The sequence below is a fragment of the Hypanus sabinus genome, chromosome 20 (genome assembly GCF_030144855.1).
Source record: "Hypanus sabinus isolate sHypSab1 chromosome 20, sHypSab1.hap1, whole genome shotgun sequence".
Taxonomy (NCBI): Eukaryota; Metazoa; Chordata; class Chondrichthyes; order Myliobatiformes; family Dasyatidae; genus Hypanus; species Hypanus sabinus.
Window position 1 is genome coordinate 18,736,150 of NC_082725.1, and position 16,424 is coordinate 18,752,573.

At 36.0% G+C, this 16,424-nt stretch overlaps 1 protein-coding gene across 5 annotated transcripts in view; it reads left to right on the top strand.

Moving 5' to 3' along the window:
- LOC132378335 (triple functional domain protein-like) overlaps positions 1 to 16,424 on the top strand; it is a 346,417-nt gene that overhangs the window by 259,459 nt on the left and 70,534 nt on the right. For all 5 annotated transcript variants that reach the window (XM_059945155.1, XM_059945150.1, XM_059945151.1 and 2 more), the window contains exon 35: positions 16,099 to 16,394. In XM_059945155.1, coding sequence (XP_059801138.1) covers positions 16,099 to 16,394 — 296 coding nt within the window. The remainder of the gene's footprint in view (positions 1 to 16,098; positions 16,395 to 16,424) is intronic.

A 16,424-nucleotide genomic window follows, 5' to 3' on the forward strand; every position in this document is an offset into this window, starting at 1 on the left:
TTTCTCTACATCACAAATCTAAATAACCTACTGCTTCTTCTGAGTCTGTGACCCCTGTTTCAAGACTCCAAAGGAAACATCCTCCCTGAATCCAGCCTGTCAAACCTAGTCAGAATATTGTAAACCTTAACCAGATCTCCTCTCATCCTTTTTTCTATTTGCAGGCCCAGTCTCCTGTCTTACAACAGGAAAAATCTCTGTTAGTGCAATTATACAGTGCATTGGAATTTATCAACAGTATCATTCACCAGCTTCGCTGTTCAAATTGTTAATTAATATCCAGTTCCTTCGAGAATTTTTCTATCATGCTTTTAATTCCTGTGCTGTCCCCTATTCCCCATTATAAATTCTCACATCTGTTCGTATGAGGCCTGCGTCTGCCCTTCCTGGAGATTGAATGAGTAATTGTGATGCTAGCTGGTAAAACAAGGCAAGTGAACAACACTAAGGCATGTCTAAGGCAAGTGCAAGAGCCAGGAGAAAGCTAGCAACCACTTCAGACTTCCAGTACTTGTTAACAGTGGAAATTCAGGAGCTGCTGGGAGATATTCTCAGCTCTTCCATATTATTGTATAATATCCTTCAGTATAATTAACCAGAGCCAATATTCCTCGCATGGAGAAAATGCACAAATTTCTATACTAGACACCAGTCTTGTCAACTTTGTTACAGGAAAAGATTCCAGGATGGATTTTAATCCTCCTTGAAAAATGCAACATTCCTACTGATTCTAAGGAGTTCCTGGCTCATGACCATTCAAAGTGCAGAAGGGACATTCAGAATAGCATTGAGAATCTTGTGTCAGTGCATCAGAGAAGTCTATGGTTTCCATATTGACCACAATGGCAAACTTTGTACCCAGAGTAGAAGTGAGTCAGAAATTGAGTCCTGATGAAGGGCCTTGGCCCGAAACATTGACTATTTACTTTCTTTCATAGAAACTGCCTGGCCTGCTGCGTTCCTCCAGCATTTTGTGTGTGTTGCTTTGTTGTTTTATTTGTGGTGGCAGTACAGTGCAAGGTATAAAATATTGATAGATTGACAGATAAATTGATAGGTAAATACGCAGTGTAAGAGCAGAATAGTGAGGAAGTGATCATTGGTTTATGGATTGTTCAGACATCTGATGACAGAGGCCTATTCTTAAAAAGTTGACAGTAGGTCTTTGGGCTCCAGTAGTAATGAGAAGAGAGCATATCCCGGGTGGTGAGAGTCCTTAAGCCACTGGCATTCCTTCGTCACGATTGCATCAATATGTTGGACACACTACTTAAGAAGAATTAAAGAAAGTCAGTTAAACTCAAACAGTTCTTACTCCATCTGCTTATAAAGTAACTTGAAAACATTATCAAAAAGTGAAAAACTTGCCGGTACAAGTCAAATAAAAATGAAAAATGCTGGAAGTACAAAAGTCTATGTGAACAAGCACAGATTTAATATTTTTGGTCAATGATCTTTCATCAGAACAAGAAAAGAAATTGAATATACTTTATATTGTCTAGAAGTGGGAGAGGTGGAGACATTAAAGGGAATGTCTGAGATAGAGTGAAGCCAAGCGAAATGGAATAAGACAGAAGGTGTTGCAGCCAGCTGAGTGAGTGTGGTGAAATTGCAAAAACTGAAGATGCTTTGTCTTGTGCATGAGGCTTGAATGAGATTTTAATGGCTCAGCAAATTCTCTGGCAGCAAACAAAAATCTAATTTTATATATGTGGATTGTAATTAATATATATGTATTTTCTGCTTTCTGGAGTCCAAAAGGAGTGAAGTTACTGATAAACCATAGACTTGAGGTGTACTTTACAGTTCTGAAATTGCTATAACTGGGAGGCTTCTCTCAAATGAAAATATAATAAACTCATCCTGTTCACAAACATTAATCTTATATAATTTTTTAAATTGAGCAAACTGTACAAGCTTTATGATCTGTTAATTCGCTTGAGGAAATGTAGCTTGTGCTGTGCTCTTCCTCCAGGATATTTGCCAGTTCTCTATTAATCCCCTTTATGGGAAAATGAAAATGTACCCAATTACTTCATGCTCACATGAGAAGTGGAGTTTGGCAACTATTTCTGCAGTAGTAACTGAAGAACAACACTGGAAGGGCAGTCCTCTAAAATGTAAGATGAGGAAAAGCTGATCTGCCCAGAAAAGAAGTGATCCTGGATGATAAATTTGCTCTGTTATTGTGCTCTATTCCACTGTGGCATTCCTTACAAGCAGCTGTATTTTGTGGTTTTATTGCAATTGTGTCATGAATTATTTCTCTAGTGTTTTAAAGCTAAATTCCTAAAAGCTGAATTTCCAAAAAGTACATTTAACCACTTATATATGCACATGGGAAAATAGCAATTTGTATTTTTATGCATGTTTGATTTAGAAGTATATAACTCATGTTTTATTTCCATATTTAAGTTAGTTTGCCATTATGATTTATTAACTGATAGAAGAGGTCTGTTTTTTGTTTTTCACAGTAAAGTAGTTGGAGTTGTGAATGCAGTCCTCATGTGGTGTGAAAAGTTCTGGAATCCCTTGTAATAAAAAGAGAATGTGACCCAATCAGTCACTGTAGACAAATTGCCACATTGTAAGGATTGGGAGTATAATAGTTTATTTGCTCGGTTATTAATCTGGAGGCCTGGCCTAATTATCCAGAGACACAAGTTCAAATTCTACAAGACAGCTGGAGAATTGAACGAAATCAATTCTCTGGGAATAAAAGTAACTTTATTGGTGACTGTGACCATCAAATTGCCATTTAAAAAACATGTGTGCTTCACTAATATCTTTCAGAAAAGGATTTCTACTCTGTTACTCAGCTATGACTGCAATAGGCACTGGTTTCTAACTAGATAGTGGTAGCCACCTGATCCAACACTCATAAACCTCCTTCCAAGCCTCTGGAAATCTGTGTGTATATTAGGAGAGCACTTCCACAGATCAATTAAGTTCCACCCTGACGTATTGTCCCAGAAAAATACCTTTAAAGAAGAGTCCTGAGCCCTCCATCAAAATTCCTGCCTCACGCCTCAAATAGCACTCAGCACCTCTGGTGTGAAACAGTGCTTTACAGTCAAAAGGGGTGGGGAGTCATTCACGACTCCCAGATCCCTCAAAGACTCAGAATGTCAGGTTGGGCACAGTGAGAAATTTTTTCCTCATCATGATCCATCAGCCACCTTTGACTGGTAAATCATTACTTTTCCATATTAAATAGCACTGAGCTGTAAGGCCATCAAATGTATTAAGTTTTTTTTTCTAAATCAAAACTGAAATATACCATTTAAAAGATATTAATGAAACAAAAGCCAGAAGGGGAGGGGAGAACCAAAGGTGGAATGAAAGTGAAATTAACTGGCGGAACAGTAGAGAAACAGATAGTGTAATGCTCTCACAGCATCAGATCTAATGCTGGTTGTAAGAAATTTGTATGTTTTCCCCATGACCGCATGGGTTTCCTCTGGTGCTGCAGTTTCCCCTCATTTTCCAAAGGTTTGTGTCTTAATAGGTTGTGTGTGTAATTGGATGGCACAGTCTTGTTAGGCTAGAAAGGCCTGGTTACCGTGATGTATCACTAAATGAAAATTAAATAAATAACAAAGGGATTAGTGAGCAAGGTGTTAAATAAAGAACAAAAGGTTAATTTGCGTGAGGTGTAAATGCAGGCTAATTGCCCAAAATTACCACAGGAATGTGGAGCATGTACTGAAAATATGCAATAAAATATCAGAGCTCCTAATATTCTGAACATCCTAATATTCAACTCCTTTTGAGTCTGGAATGCAATAATGTGTCAGTTGACAAGATGAGGTGCGGTTCCTTAAATTTATGTTGAGCTTCGCCAGCGAAGAAGGGTATCAGAAGAATGAGAGTGATCTTTTTGACAGGGCATGTTATAGCTCTTAGGTTATGGCATTAAATATAATTTCAAGCAACCAGCCTTTAAAGTTTCTGTCATTAGCAGCCAGATCTGTTGAAGTGTCATTAACCTAGTTCTCTCTCCTGAATTTAACCAGCATTGTTTTATTTCTTCTCTGTTCATTCACCTCCTATTTACATCTTTCAGACAGACCATCAATGATTAACAAACTCTCTCAGCTGGCAACACCACTTGTGTCATTCAGTCCCTCTTAAGTCTCCACCCTTTTACAGCTGTTTCCTTGGTTCTCTTCACCCCTGCAACTTAAAGCATTGTTTTTTCCAGCTTTTCTGAGATCTAATCAAAGATCATTTAAGTGAAATATTCACTCTGTTCCACAAATGTACCCTGATGTCTTGAATATTCCAGCATTTACTCTTTTCTTTTGTTCCTTGCTGTAATTATCTTGTGCAATAGATTCACGTCATTGATGGCTTTGTCATTGGAAATAACTGCACAACTTTAAGTCTTTCTTTATTCATTGGTGTTTTAAGTTGTGTGGTTTATGGTTTATGCTGAGCTACTTTCTTTTCATTTCCATTTTCTTCCCTTTACTTTTTACCTTTCTGCTTAATGACTTTTTTCACGGTTTTAATAATTTCTGGAACATTTTATTGATTAAGTAATCAGTTCATTTCCAAAATGCCTTTATCATTTGAAATGTGAAAATAAACAGAGCAAATCACTAACATTGAATAAAGAGGAATAATTTATTTATATGGTATGACATAAATGATTTGTTAATATATCATTTTAATAGAAGTCTGTCCTATAAGCAATTCTAGGTCATTGTTAGGTTTCCCTTTGTTTTTTTTATTAGTTTTTTTATACATTTTCTACATTGCTACAGATAAAAAAAAACCCAGATCGAAATGAAGAACATTAATCCAGTGCAAAAATAAACATACAAATATAATATAATACAAAAGAAGATAATTGAGAAAGCACCCAAATTGAAGACATGTAAAATTAGTATCCTCCCCAAACCCCACAACAAAAAAGAACTCCAGACCAACCACAACACAATATAGAGAATATAAATCAGGACATTCAAACCCCCAAAACTGTAAATACACTGTAAATGCAACAGAAGATATTAATGCCTACTACCAAAAAAAAAGGAGCTGAAAGCAAGGGACCGGAAAAAAAACCTTAGTTAAGAGGAAGGTTATGAAAGTACTCAATAAAAGGTCCCCAGACCTTAATGGAACTTTGTATCCGAATTAAGAGCTGAATAATGAATTTTTTCAAGGTCTAAGCAGGACATAATATCATTAAGCCATTGAGCATGCATGGGCGGGGCAACATCTCTCCATCTAAGGAGGATTAAACGTCTAGCCAGGAGAGAAGCAAACGATAATATTCGACACTTAGTCGAACTCAGACGTAAATCTGTCTCACCTAAAAAAACCGAACAAAGCAATTAAAGGGTTAGGTTCTAAGTGGTGATTCAGAATATAAGATAATGTTATGAAGACATCTTTCCAAAATTTCTCCAAGCTAGGACAAAACCAGTACATATGAATGAGAGAGGCCTCGCCCCTTTTGCACTTAACACAAAGAGGACTAATATTAGGGTAAAATCGAGTTAGTTTAGATTTAGACATATGGGCTCTATGAACAATCTTAAACTGTCAAAGGCAATGGCGAGCACAAAGAGAGGTTGAATTAACCGATTTGAGAATCGAGTCCCAAGTCTCATCAGATAAGGAGATATTTAAATCATGCTCCCAAGCCATTCTAAGTTTATCCACAGGGGCACACCGTAAGGATGCTAATTTGTCACAAATAAATGATATTAAACCTTTACCTAGTGGATTAATAGAAAGAAAGAAATCCATAACAGTTTTCTCAGGCATTTCAGGGAAGTTAGGAATTAAAGGATTAATAAAGTGTCTAATTTGGAGATATCTAAAAAAAATGAGCATTGGGCAGCTTGAACTTAGCAGAGACCTGTTGAAAAGATGCGAAGCGATTATCAATAAAAAGATCTTCAAAATGTCTTATGCCCTACCTATACCAATCATGGAATGCTGAATCATACGTAGTAGGTAAAGATGATTATGTAAGATAGGGCTAGAAAAGGAAAAACCATGGAAACCATAAAATGTCCTAATCTGAGCCCATATACGCAAAGTGTGTCTAACAAGAGGATTAACAATTAATCTGGACAAACTACTAGGGAGTACAGGGCCAAGAAGTGCAGAGAGAGATAAATCTTTGGAACTCAACTCCATTGCCACCCAATTAGGGCACTCGGGTTGGCCATGGATAAAAGACCAAAAGATGGCACAACGTATATTGGCTGCCCAATAATATAAACGAAAGTTAGGTAAAGCCAGACCACCCTCTTTTTTAGATTTTTGGAGATAAACTTTATTCATTTTAGAGTGCTTATTCTTCCACAGATATGACAAAATAATAGAGTCTAGGGAATCAAAAAAAGATTTAGGAATAAAAATTGGGATTGATTGAAATAAATATAAAAGTTTAGGGAGAACATACATTTTAACAACCTTAATACAACCTACCAAAGACATAGATAGAGGTGACCATTGTAACAGACTCTGTTTTATAGTTTATGAGAGATTGGCAAAATTTTCACGAAAGAGATCTTTAAACTTCCTTGTGACTGTAATCCCAAGATAAGTAAATTGATTATGAACTACTTTAAAAGGGAGATCACAAAATGTTAATTCTTGTGCTTCTTTATTAATTGGGAAAAGTTCGCTCTTATGTAAATTAAGTTTATAGCCAGAGAACTGGCTAAACTGATCAAGAAATGAAAACATTGGAGGGAAGGATGTAGACGGATTTGAAAGAAAAAGTAATAAGTCATCAGCATAAAGAGAAACTTTATGCTCAACACCATTTCTCCAAATCCCGGTCAATTCAGGACAATTTCAAAATGCTATCGCCAAAGATTCTATAGCCAAATCAAAGAGAAAGGGCATCCCTGACGGGTGCCACGTTTGAGGTTAAATAACTGGGATTTCTGAAAATTAGTCAAAACAGAGGCAGTAGGACACAAGTATAGCAATTTGATCCAAGAGATAAAACTTTGACCAAAGTCAAATTTTTCTAAAACTGCAAAAGGGTAGTTCCACTCTATACGATCAAATGCTTTCTCCGCATCGAGGGAAATAACACATTCAGAAATCCCAGTTGGAGGTGAATATAAAATGTTAAATAAACGCCGAATGTTAAAAAAAAGGAAGACGGTTTTTAATAAAACCAGTTTGATCATCAGAAATAATAGAGGGAATAACAGTTTCTAATCTATAAGCCAAAATTTTGGCCAAGATTTTAACATCAACATCAAGCAAAGAGATCGGCCTATACGAGGAACACTCTGTTGGGTCTTTACCCTTTTTTAATAAAAGAATAATAGATGCCTCATTAAAAGAGGGTGGCAATTTACCATAATTAAACGAGTCAGATAATACTGAGAATAACTGAGGAGAAAGAAGTGAAGAGAATGATTTATAAAATTCTATGGGGAACCCATCAGGTCCAGGAGATTTCCCTGAAGACAATGCAGAAATTGCAAAAGATATTTCTTCTGATGATATAGGCGCATTAAGTTTGGCTTTAAAATCAGATGAAAGCGAAGGAATATTCAGATTATTTAAATAATGATCAACAGAGATATTGTCATTCAAAGATTCAGAGGAATAAAGTCGAGAATAGAAATTTTTAAATGCGTCATTGATTTCTAAGTGATCTGATGTAAAGTCTCCATTCTCCTTCCAGATCTTTGTAATATGTTGTTTGGCTTTGGAACGTCTCAGCTGATTGGCTTGAAATTTACCAGATTTGTCACCATGAATATAGAAGTGACTCTTACTTTCAAGAAGTTGGCGTTCGACAGGTTGAGTAGACAGAAGATTAAATTTAGTTTGAAGTTCTACACTCTTCTTGTATAATTCAGGATTCTTAGTTTGAGCATACAGTTGATCCAATTCTTTAATCTGATTAATGAGTTCTAATCGATCTGCACAGGACTTTCTATTAAGATTTACTGTATAAGAGATTATTTGACCCCTCAAATATGCTTTCATGGCATCCCAGACAATCTGGGATGACATTTCAGACTATGTATTGGTGTTAAAATAAAAGGTTATCTGATCCTTAATAAATTTTAGAAAATCATCATCCGAAAGTAAAGTCAAGTCAAGACGCCAGTGTTTATTCCTCTGAGGGAGACCAGGAAAATTTAAAGACAAAGTAATTGGGGCATGGTCAGAAATCAGTATACTTTGATAGTCACAAGAATAGACAAATGGAATAAGTTGATTATCGAGTAAAAAGTAGTCAATTCTAGTAAAGGTATGGTGAACATGTGAAAAAAAAGAATAGTCTCTCTCAGTAGGATGAAGGAAATGCCATATATCAGAGATACCATAATTAGAGAGAAAAGAGTGAATAGCTAAGGCAGATTTAGTAGGTAGTCTAGTAACAGAGGACAATCGATCCAAATTGGGATCTAACCAACAATTGAAATCGCCACCCAGTATAAGAGAGTATGAGTTTAAATCTGGTAGTGAGGAGAAAAAAGTTCAAAAAAATTAACATCATCAAAATTGGGAGCATACAGGTTTGCTAGTACAACTTTAGTATTGTATAATTTACCAGAAACAATAATAAAACGGCCATTTGTATCAGATATTTCATTATGGAGTTCAAAAGGAATATTTGAATTAATAAGGATGGAGACCCCCCCGAGCTTTGGCAGCAAAGGATGAATGAAAATGCTGACCCGCCCACTTTGATAAAAGCCGAGAATTATCAAAACTACGAATATGAGTATCTTGAAGGAAAGCAATGTCAGCTTTGAGTTGTTTAATATGCGAGAAGACCTTCCTTCTTTTAACAGGATGATTCAATCGCTTTACATTCCAGCTCACAATTTTAAGTGAATTAACCATTATCAATTGTTAGTGCATAGAAGGTAGCAGGCATATAAAAAATCAAGCAGTACAATAACAGTCTGGGAGCAAAAATGTAAACATAGATCCGTCGAATCAAAACAGAGACATGTCCTGAATAACAAAGGAAAACAAAAGAAAGAGTGAGTAGTGTTGGAACTGGAAAATCCGCTCCCCCCACCCCGCAACCCAAAATTAGACGGCTACCTAAAAAAGCAGCTAGCTTTACCAAAAAAATTAACCCAAGTATGACTTCCAGTTCTGTATCGTTAACAAAAGTTCCGTATAAATAATATAGCAAATAATAACTAACTTATGCACTAGAAAACAGAATTACAAATAGGAACAACTTCAACAGAAGTATAAAACTTAATACAAAGAAAATCAGAAGAAAACTAAAACTAACCTACCCGCGAAAAATTATAAAAGATTAAAAGAAAAAAAAGGGAGGAAGAAAAGGGGGAAATTATAAAATTCAAAGAGAGTCCTTATCAACCATTTACAGAAAAAAAAAGCAAAACTTAAACTATGAATCAACCAACAGGGAGGCCTTCCATAAAAACTCCAAACTTCCAAAACAAGTTGAAGACAATTGTAGTTCTCTATAGATAAGGTTATACAAAAATAAAATAGATTACACAGGTAAAATCTAAAAGTTCGCAGGGAAACATTGAACTTAAATTATCTATTTAGAAAAAACGCATCAAGTCCAGGGAGAGATTGACTACAGCCCTTAGAGTTTCAATAGAAAATGACTGAATTATTCAAGTAAAGTCTGAGTTTGGAAAAATAAGTTTTACTTCAAGAAGTACTTATCAACCATCTTAGAAGGTCAGGTCGGTTCCGAAGAAGACGAAGTGGCTGGGACTTCCAACAAACGCCTCAGCCTTCTTCACTGATTTAAACCACTTATAATCTCCAGTAGTAAGCATATTTCGAAGATCAGCTGGATTTCGGAGAGAGGGTCTGAATCCGTGATCAAAAAGCACTTTCATTACACCTTTAAACTCAGCACGCATCTTCAGAACCTGGGGGGCAAAATCCTCCACGAAACGAATGACCGTATTTTGAAAAGCAGAAGTACCTCTGTGGCGTGCCTCCATCATCAAACGGTTTTTCACCTGGTATTGATGAAAGCATAAAATAATCGGCCTTGGGCGGGAACCCAGAATTGCTCGAGGAACATAGATCCTGTGCGCCCTTTCAAGCTCAGGTGGAGTCGGAAAAAATTCTTTCCCAAAAATCTCACAGAGAAACAGAAAAAAATTCAACGGGAGAGCCCTTTTTGGTGGCCTCTGGCAAACCAAGAATTCGTAGATTGCAACGTCTGCTCCAATTTTCAAGATCCACCATTTTGGGAAAAAAGTTTACTATTCTTCTCCTCTAGATTGGAGCAGAGAGTTTCAAGATATTGAACACAGCGTTTTAAATCTTCAGAAGTTACGTCAATGCGAGATAAATGTTCAGCATGTTCATCCACTCTAGCATTAATCTGATCCAATTTTACATTCAGCTGGTTGAAAGAAGTTCTAAATTCAGTTCTAAAATCCATTAAAGTATCTTGTCGATGTTGTTCCAGAACAGCGAGAATGTCAGCCGGCAAAGCCGTAGAAGTTTCCTTTTTCCCGGTTTTAGTACTTTTGGTAGCCATTATAAGATAGATGTGTTCGCAGGCAGGTAAAAGAGAACTAATAAAATACCTAACTAAGGTTTAAGAAGGGAGACATATAGTGCAAATGTAAGAAGAATAACAGAGCAAAAGTTCGGAGGAACTGAACAATCGCCATCTTACCGGAAGTCCCAGGTTTCCCTTTGTTGAAAAAAAGAATCGTCTCACAATAAGGTAGCATGCCATTTATTTTTCCATGTCATTCCAAGGACGTTTTAAATACTATGTGATGAACAATTTAGATTAAAACACAGCTCTTATTCATACAAATGCTAAACAACAATATGGGCCTTTGTTACATTTGGAAGAATTACACCATATGTGATGCATGAGGTTATTTTTCCATTTGATAGCTAATGTAATTAATCAGTGCTATGGCATTCATGGTGATAGCTGATAATATATACTTTGCTTTCTAATCAAGTTTAAGTTTATTGTCATCTGACTGTACATAAATACAACCAAATGAAACAACGTTTCTCTGGACTACGGTGGATCCAGAAAACAGCTATTGCACACAGCACGTAAAACAAAATATTACCACAAATCTGTTGATAAAATATAATTCAAAGTGTATGGCATGGATAAACAGAAAACAGTACAATAAACAGCTCATTGTCCTAGCAACAAGAACTCAGTGGTATTCATTAGTCTGAAGCCTGGGGGAAGAAGCAATTTTCCAGTCTGGCAGTCCAAGCCCTAATGCTCCTGTATCTCCTTCCTGACAGTAGTGAGTCAGAGAAATTGTGGGATGGATGGTAGGGATCCTCAAACAATGGAATCATGAAGCTGGGGATGTTGCTAGAGATTAATAATGGTAACCTAAGTAATCTTGCAGCTGAATCCTGGAAATACACATGTAGCACATCAGTTATTAACAGGAATTGAAACTGCTTTTTACAAAGAAAAAAAGGAAACCTTTTTAAAGTGCAGAAAATGTCAGATGAGCTTTAGTTGTTATACTTGTGTTCTTTGTGTATAACTATTCATGTTCACTTTATGTACATGCAGTCAATCAATGTATATAAGCTATCTTTTGTATTTATGTTTATTTTGTATTTTTATTGTTGTGCTCTTTATCTTTCTGTTTCTTTTTTGTGCTGCATCGGATCCGGAGTGACAGCTATTTTGTTCTCCTTTAAACCTGTGAATTAGAAATTGCATAAATCTTAAATTTGGAAGCAGTACAGAAATTGTGAGAATGAAAGGACCAGACATGACATTACACAATCTCTGCCTGGAGCACTAAATCTCTAAAGTAATGCAATTTACTGAGACATATGGCACTTACAAATTAAATATTAAACTGTTTTAAGTAAGACAACTACTTGTTAGATAAGCAGGGAAAGAACAGAGAAAGCTTTAGAATAAATGTTGGAAACAGAACGTATTTCCTTTCAGGATTTAATGCCCTCAATGGTATCTAATGTAATATAGCAAACTATGAAGTTCTCTTTAATCTAATGCTACTTAGGACAAATGATCTAAGTTTTTTTTAAATTTTGCTTTTGAAGTATATGTAATTATATTTCTTTAACCGTGATTACCTGTATCTTAAATCATTTCTAGTAAAAGGAGAACAAAATGTTGAACACAAAGTGCTGGATATAGGTTCAATCCTGACCTCTGATGCTGCTGTGTGGAATTTGCACATTCTTCCTGTGACAGCATAGGTTTTTCCTTGGGTGCTGTGGTTTAGTCCCATATCCCAAAGGCATACAGATGATAGTTTGTAAGTGAATGGTAGAACCTGGTAGGAACTGATAAGAATGTGAGGAGAATTAAATATGTGATTAATGTCAGATGCAAATATGTGGTTGATGGTCAGTATAAGCTTGGTGGGTAAAAAGTCAGTTTTTGTGCTATATCTAAGAGCATGTGATGCATTTATGGAGGTTAAAAGACTATTATTTAATTATCTTATGAACATAGATTTTATGTAAAACTATATTTCTCCTGAAATATTTATAAAATATATAAATAAATAAAATCCATTTGAGGTTCTGTAAATTTAGCTGGCAAAAAATTATACGATTTGTTTCACACAAATAGCAAATCCCCTTGATCCTTGGGGACTAAAATTGGAGTTCACTGTTATGAAGTATTAAAAATTGTAGAAACTTTATCTGACATTTCTCAAGCATTTGGGTGCTGGCTGACCAAAGTTGAATCTCTTTGAATAATGCCATAATTGGCATATGAATAAACTGCATGGTAACTGAGGCATTTAGCATTGTATTTTGTCAGAAGGAACCCTTTAGTCTGCGACTTGTAACTGAAGTGACAGTGAAGCTTATCTACACATACGTCATTAATATGCAGTTTTGGTGATTGCAATACAGGGGAAATTGGGAAAATGTAAGTGCTCTTATTATTGCTTTGCACAGTTGCAATCTTCAGAGAGATCTTCACACAGAAGTTGTGATTTGTTATAAACTTTACCTTTCAATACACTATTTTTGCAACTTAGTGAAAGGATTTGCACTTGTTCAATCAAAACAAACTGAGTTTAGAACCATATGTTAGGTCATAGTTTCTATTAAGTAATTTCACTGGCCTTTTATGTGAAGTCTCATCCCCTTATTAATTTTTAAATAGTCTGATTTTTCAAATCTTTTTATGATATTTCAGCTTTTCCTTTGCTCTGGGTGCATGTGCTAGTATTTATTTTGCATGCATTCAGAATTGTTTTTTTTTGCTTTATGCTGTGCTGTTCGACAGAATTCTTCAATGTGATTAATGCCCCTACTATTACTACGTGCCACAGATCTCTTACAGATGCCATCATATTGAAAGACACATCTAAATAGAGGAAATCCTCAGTCTAGAGCACTGCTGAATCTTATGGCTTCCCTTTTCCGTCAGCTAACTGCTTTTTTTTCTTTTATTTTTCTCGTCTTCATTCTTTCTTACAAAGTTGTTGTCATTGACTGGGATTGAACTGTCCTCTTATTCAATGTGGTTGTTTTGATATTTCATCAACCCTCCCCGCAAAAAAATCACTGAAAAGATAATGATGACAATGCTGATACATACTCTTCACCCTTGAACTGGCTACATCTTAATCATTTACAATTCAAACAAGAGGAATGTTGCTCAGATCTTCACACACAGGGTTTGCGTGACATGTAGAAATACAGACAAATGTTAGCCATGTCTCATATATTTAACCTAAACAATGTGTTTGCTTCCACGCTCTGCATGTTGGCAGAGAATTTTTAAAGTAGTTGAAAACTAACCGAAGTTCAGATGTGATGAATAAGTAATTACTATGTTAATTGATTGTGTTCAGGTACATTGCAAGTTATGATTAAGGTTAGGTGTTTGCATTTGCTTCAGTTTTTATAAGTACTCCGTTGAGATGTTGCGATTAGTGTTCAAGATATTAAAACTTGCAGCATATGTGGACTTTGTGTGAACCATGACTTCATCAAGTTAAGGCTTAAGGACTGACAAACCAGATGTGGAAGGGAGGCAACACTCATGGCTGTGGAACTTACTTTCCCACCCTCATTTCACTTAAACAGGCCCAGCTGTATGTTGTCACTGAATCCCCTGAGCTTATACTGCAGCCCCAATTGGAAACCAGGCACTGAAGTACAAATAAAATAGATGTCTCTTACTATCTGTAAAAATCAGTTGTGGAATTAGTCACCAAATAAGTTCAGGGTCTTTATTAACAGACCAAGTAACTTACAAAGGAATGTGTGTAACTGCTTATGAATAATTTGGTTTTGAATATTTGAGGAAATATTTCAAGCAAGCTGGATGAAAGAAACTTATAAATAAAATATCACTCTTAACTGTTTACATTTCGGTCCAAGCAGATGTTTGGATATGGTGATCTTCAGGATTAGTTTCAAACAGGAAAAATTTTATTTAAAAAAAAGTGGTGTTGGAGTTATCCAGCAAATCAGATGTGCTCCTTCTGCAGTAATATTCCTGTCAACCTTCCTTGTAAGTCTGTGCATCTGGTGATTATTCTTATTTTTTAAAAGTAATATGATCAAGTAGCGAGACATGTTACAGAACTGAATGTATTCCTTTTTTCTGTGTGGAGTGAAAAATGAGGAGCATCCAGACAGTATAATGAATTAACTCTCCCAATAGGGATGGAAGTAAAATCACTCTTGCAAATGAAAACAGAACTACAAATCTATGTAGGTTAATAAATGTCAGGGGAAGAAAAGAGTGGTTAGTATTATAACCTTTCCTGTGTTCAGATATTGGTTAGTTTTCTGTGAGATTTACTTTCCAGCTTTTATAATGAGAAAATGAACAAAACTTTCATTCCAACTGTGTAATTCAGTTTCTTATATTCCGTCCCTCAACCAGTGGATCATTCTGGCTTTTATTATTCTTAAAAAGCTTCAGTCATCCCTGTTGAGATTGAAGAGAAAGACAAATTGTGGACTGTTTATTCCTCTCCATAGATGTTGCCTGACCTGCTGAATTCCTCCAGCATTTTGTGTATGTTACTCTGAATAATTACTGCACAGTTTTTGAAAAAGATTTGATCACTATCTTGATAAGGACAAGCATATTGATAAGGACAAGCTGACAAGTTTGTGCTATGTGATATGTTGACAAGCTGATCAGGAAAATCATAGGGCGATACCAATCCAGCAGCACTGTATGTTCAAAGCGATATGCTTTCTAAACAAATTTTGAAGAACCACCTTTAATTATTGAATTTAAAAATAATCTTTTAAAGCATATAAAGTCTTTCAGTAGTTGTCTATTGTTAAGAATGGCTGACGGAGTTGACAAATAAATGCATCAGATTAGTTGACCAATATGCACAAGTAATCTAAATGACAGATCCATATTATTGCATAAGACAGTCATGAGTGCTCATGAAGTTGCATTAGCTCCCTCAAAATATGAAAGAAATACCACCATTACAGTTGGTACAAATACACAATGCAACAAAATGGCCTCACTTGTTCTATATGAATTAGAATGTCAAGAATGCCATCTTTGATGAAGTAAACAGATGTGAATGCAGTGCATTCCTCTACAGTGATAAACTGAGATTCGCTGTCAGTAGTGACTTGAATAAAGATGTGCAATAATGTATACTTTCATGAACATGCAAATAATTATTTTGTCGTGGACTATTTATTCATCCAATATGTCACATAGCACAAACAACAATGAATCAAATAAATGATTGAATTTCAGCTTATCCGGTGTAAAACCTTATTGCTCTGTTTTTTTCTTTAGCCAGAGGGTGGTGAATCTGTGAAATTCATTGCCGCAGATGACCTTGGATGCTAAGTCATTAGGTATATTTAAAGCAGAGGCTGATAAGTTCTGGATAAGCAAGGCATCAAAGATTATGAGGAGAAAGCAAGAGAATGGAATTGAGAGGAAAATAAATAAATCCATGATCGAATGGCAGACTTGATGGGCTGAATGGCCTAATTCTGCTCCTATGTCTTACGGTAATCTTAAGGAAATTCTACTCGTCAGTGTAATCTACTCAGTAATAGAAAAGTGCTCAATGTAAACTTGGCATTTCCTATCGAAAAGACTTCAGTGTCCTGTGGATCTTTACAATTTATGTTTTTCTTCCTTAGATTCGCTCTCAGTGTCCAGCAACGATGCAAGTCCTCCTGCTTCAGTGACCTCACTTCAGCCTCACTCTGTAAGTACAACTCAAAGTTCGCCAGGACCAAAACGCCCAGGTAATACTCTGAGGAAGTGGCTCACAAGCCCCGTAAGGCGACTCAGCAGTGGAAAAGCAGATGGCCATGTTAAGAAACTGGCTCACAAGCACAAGAAGAGCAGGGATGTCCGGAAAAGTGCTGATGTCGGAGCTCAGAAGGACTCAGATGAGAATGCAGCTACACCCCAGGAGGAAACCGTGGATGAGGCGAGTGTCTAAAATTCAACCAATTTTCAT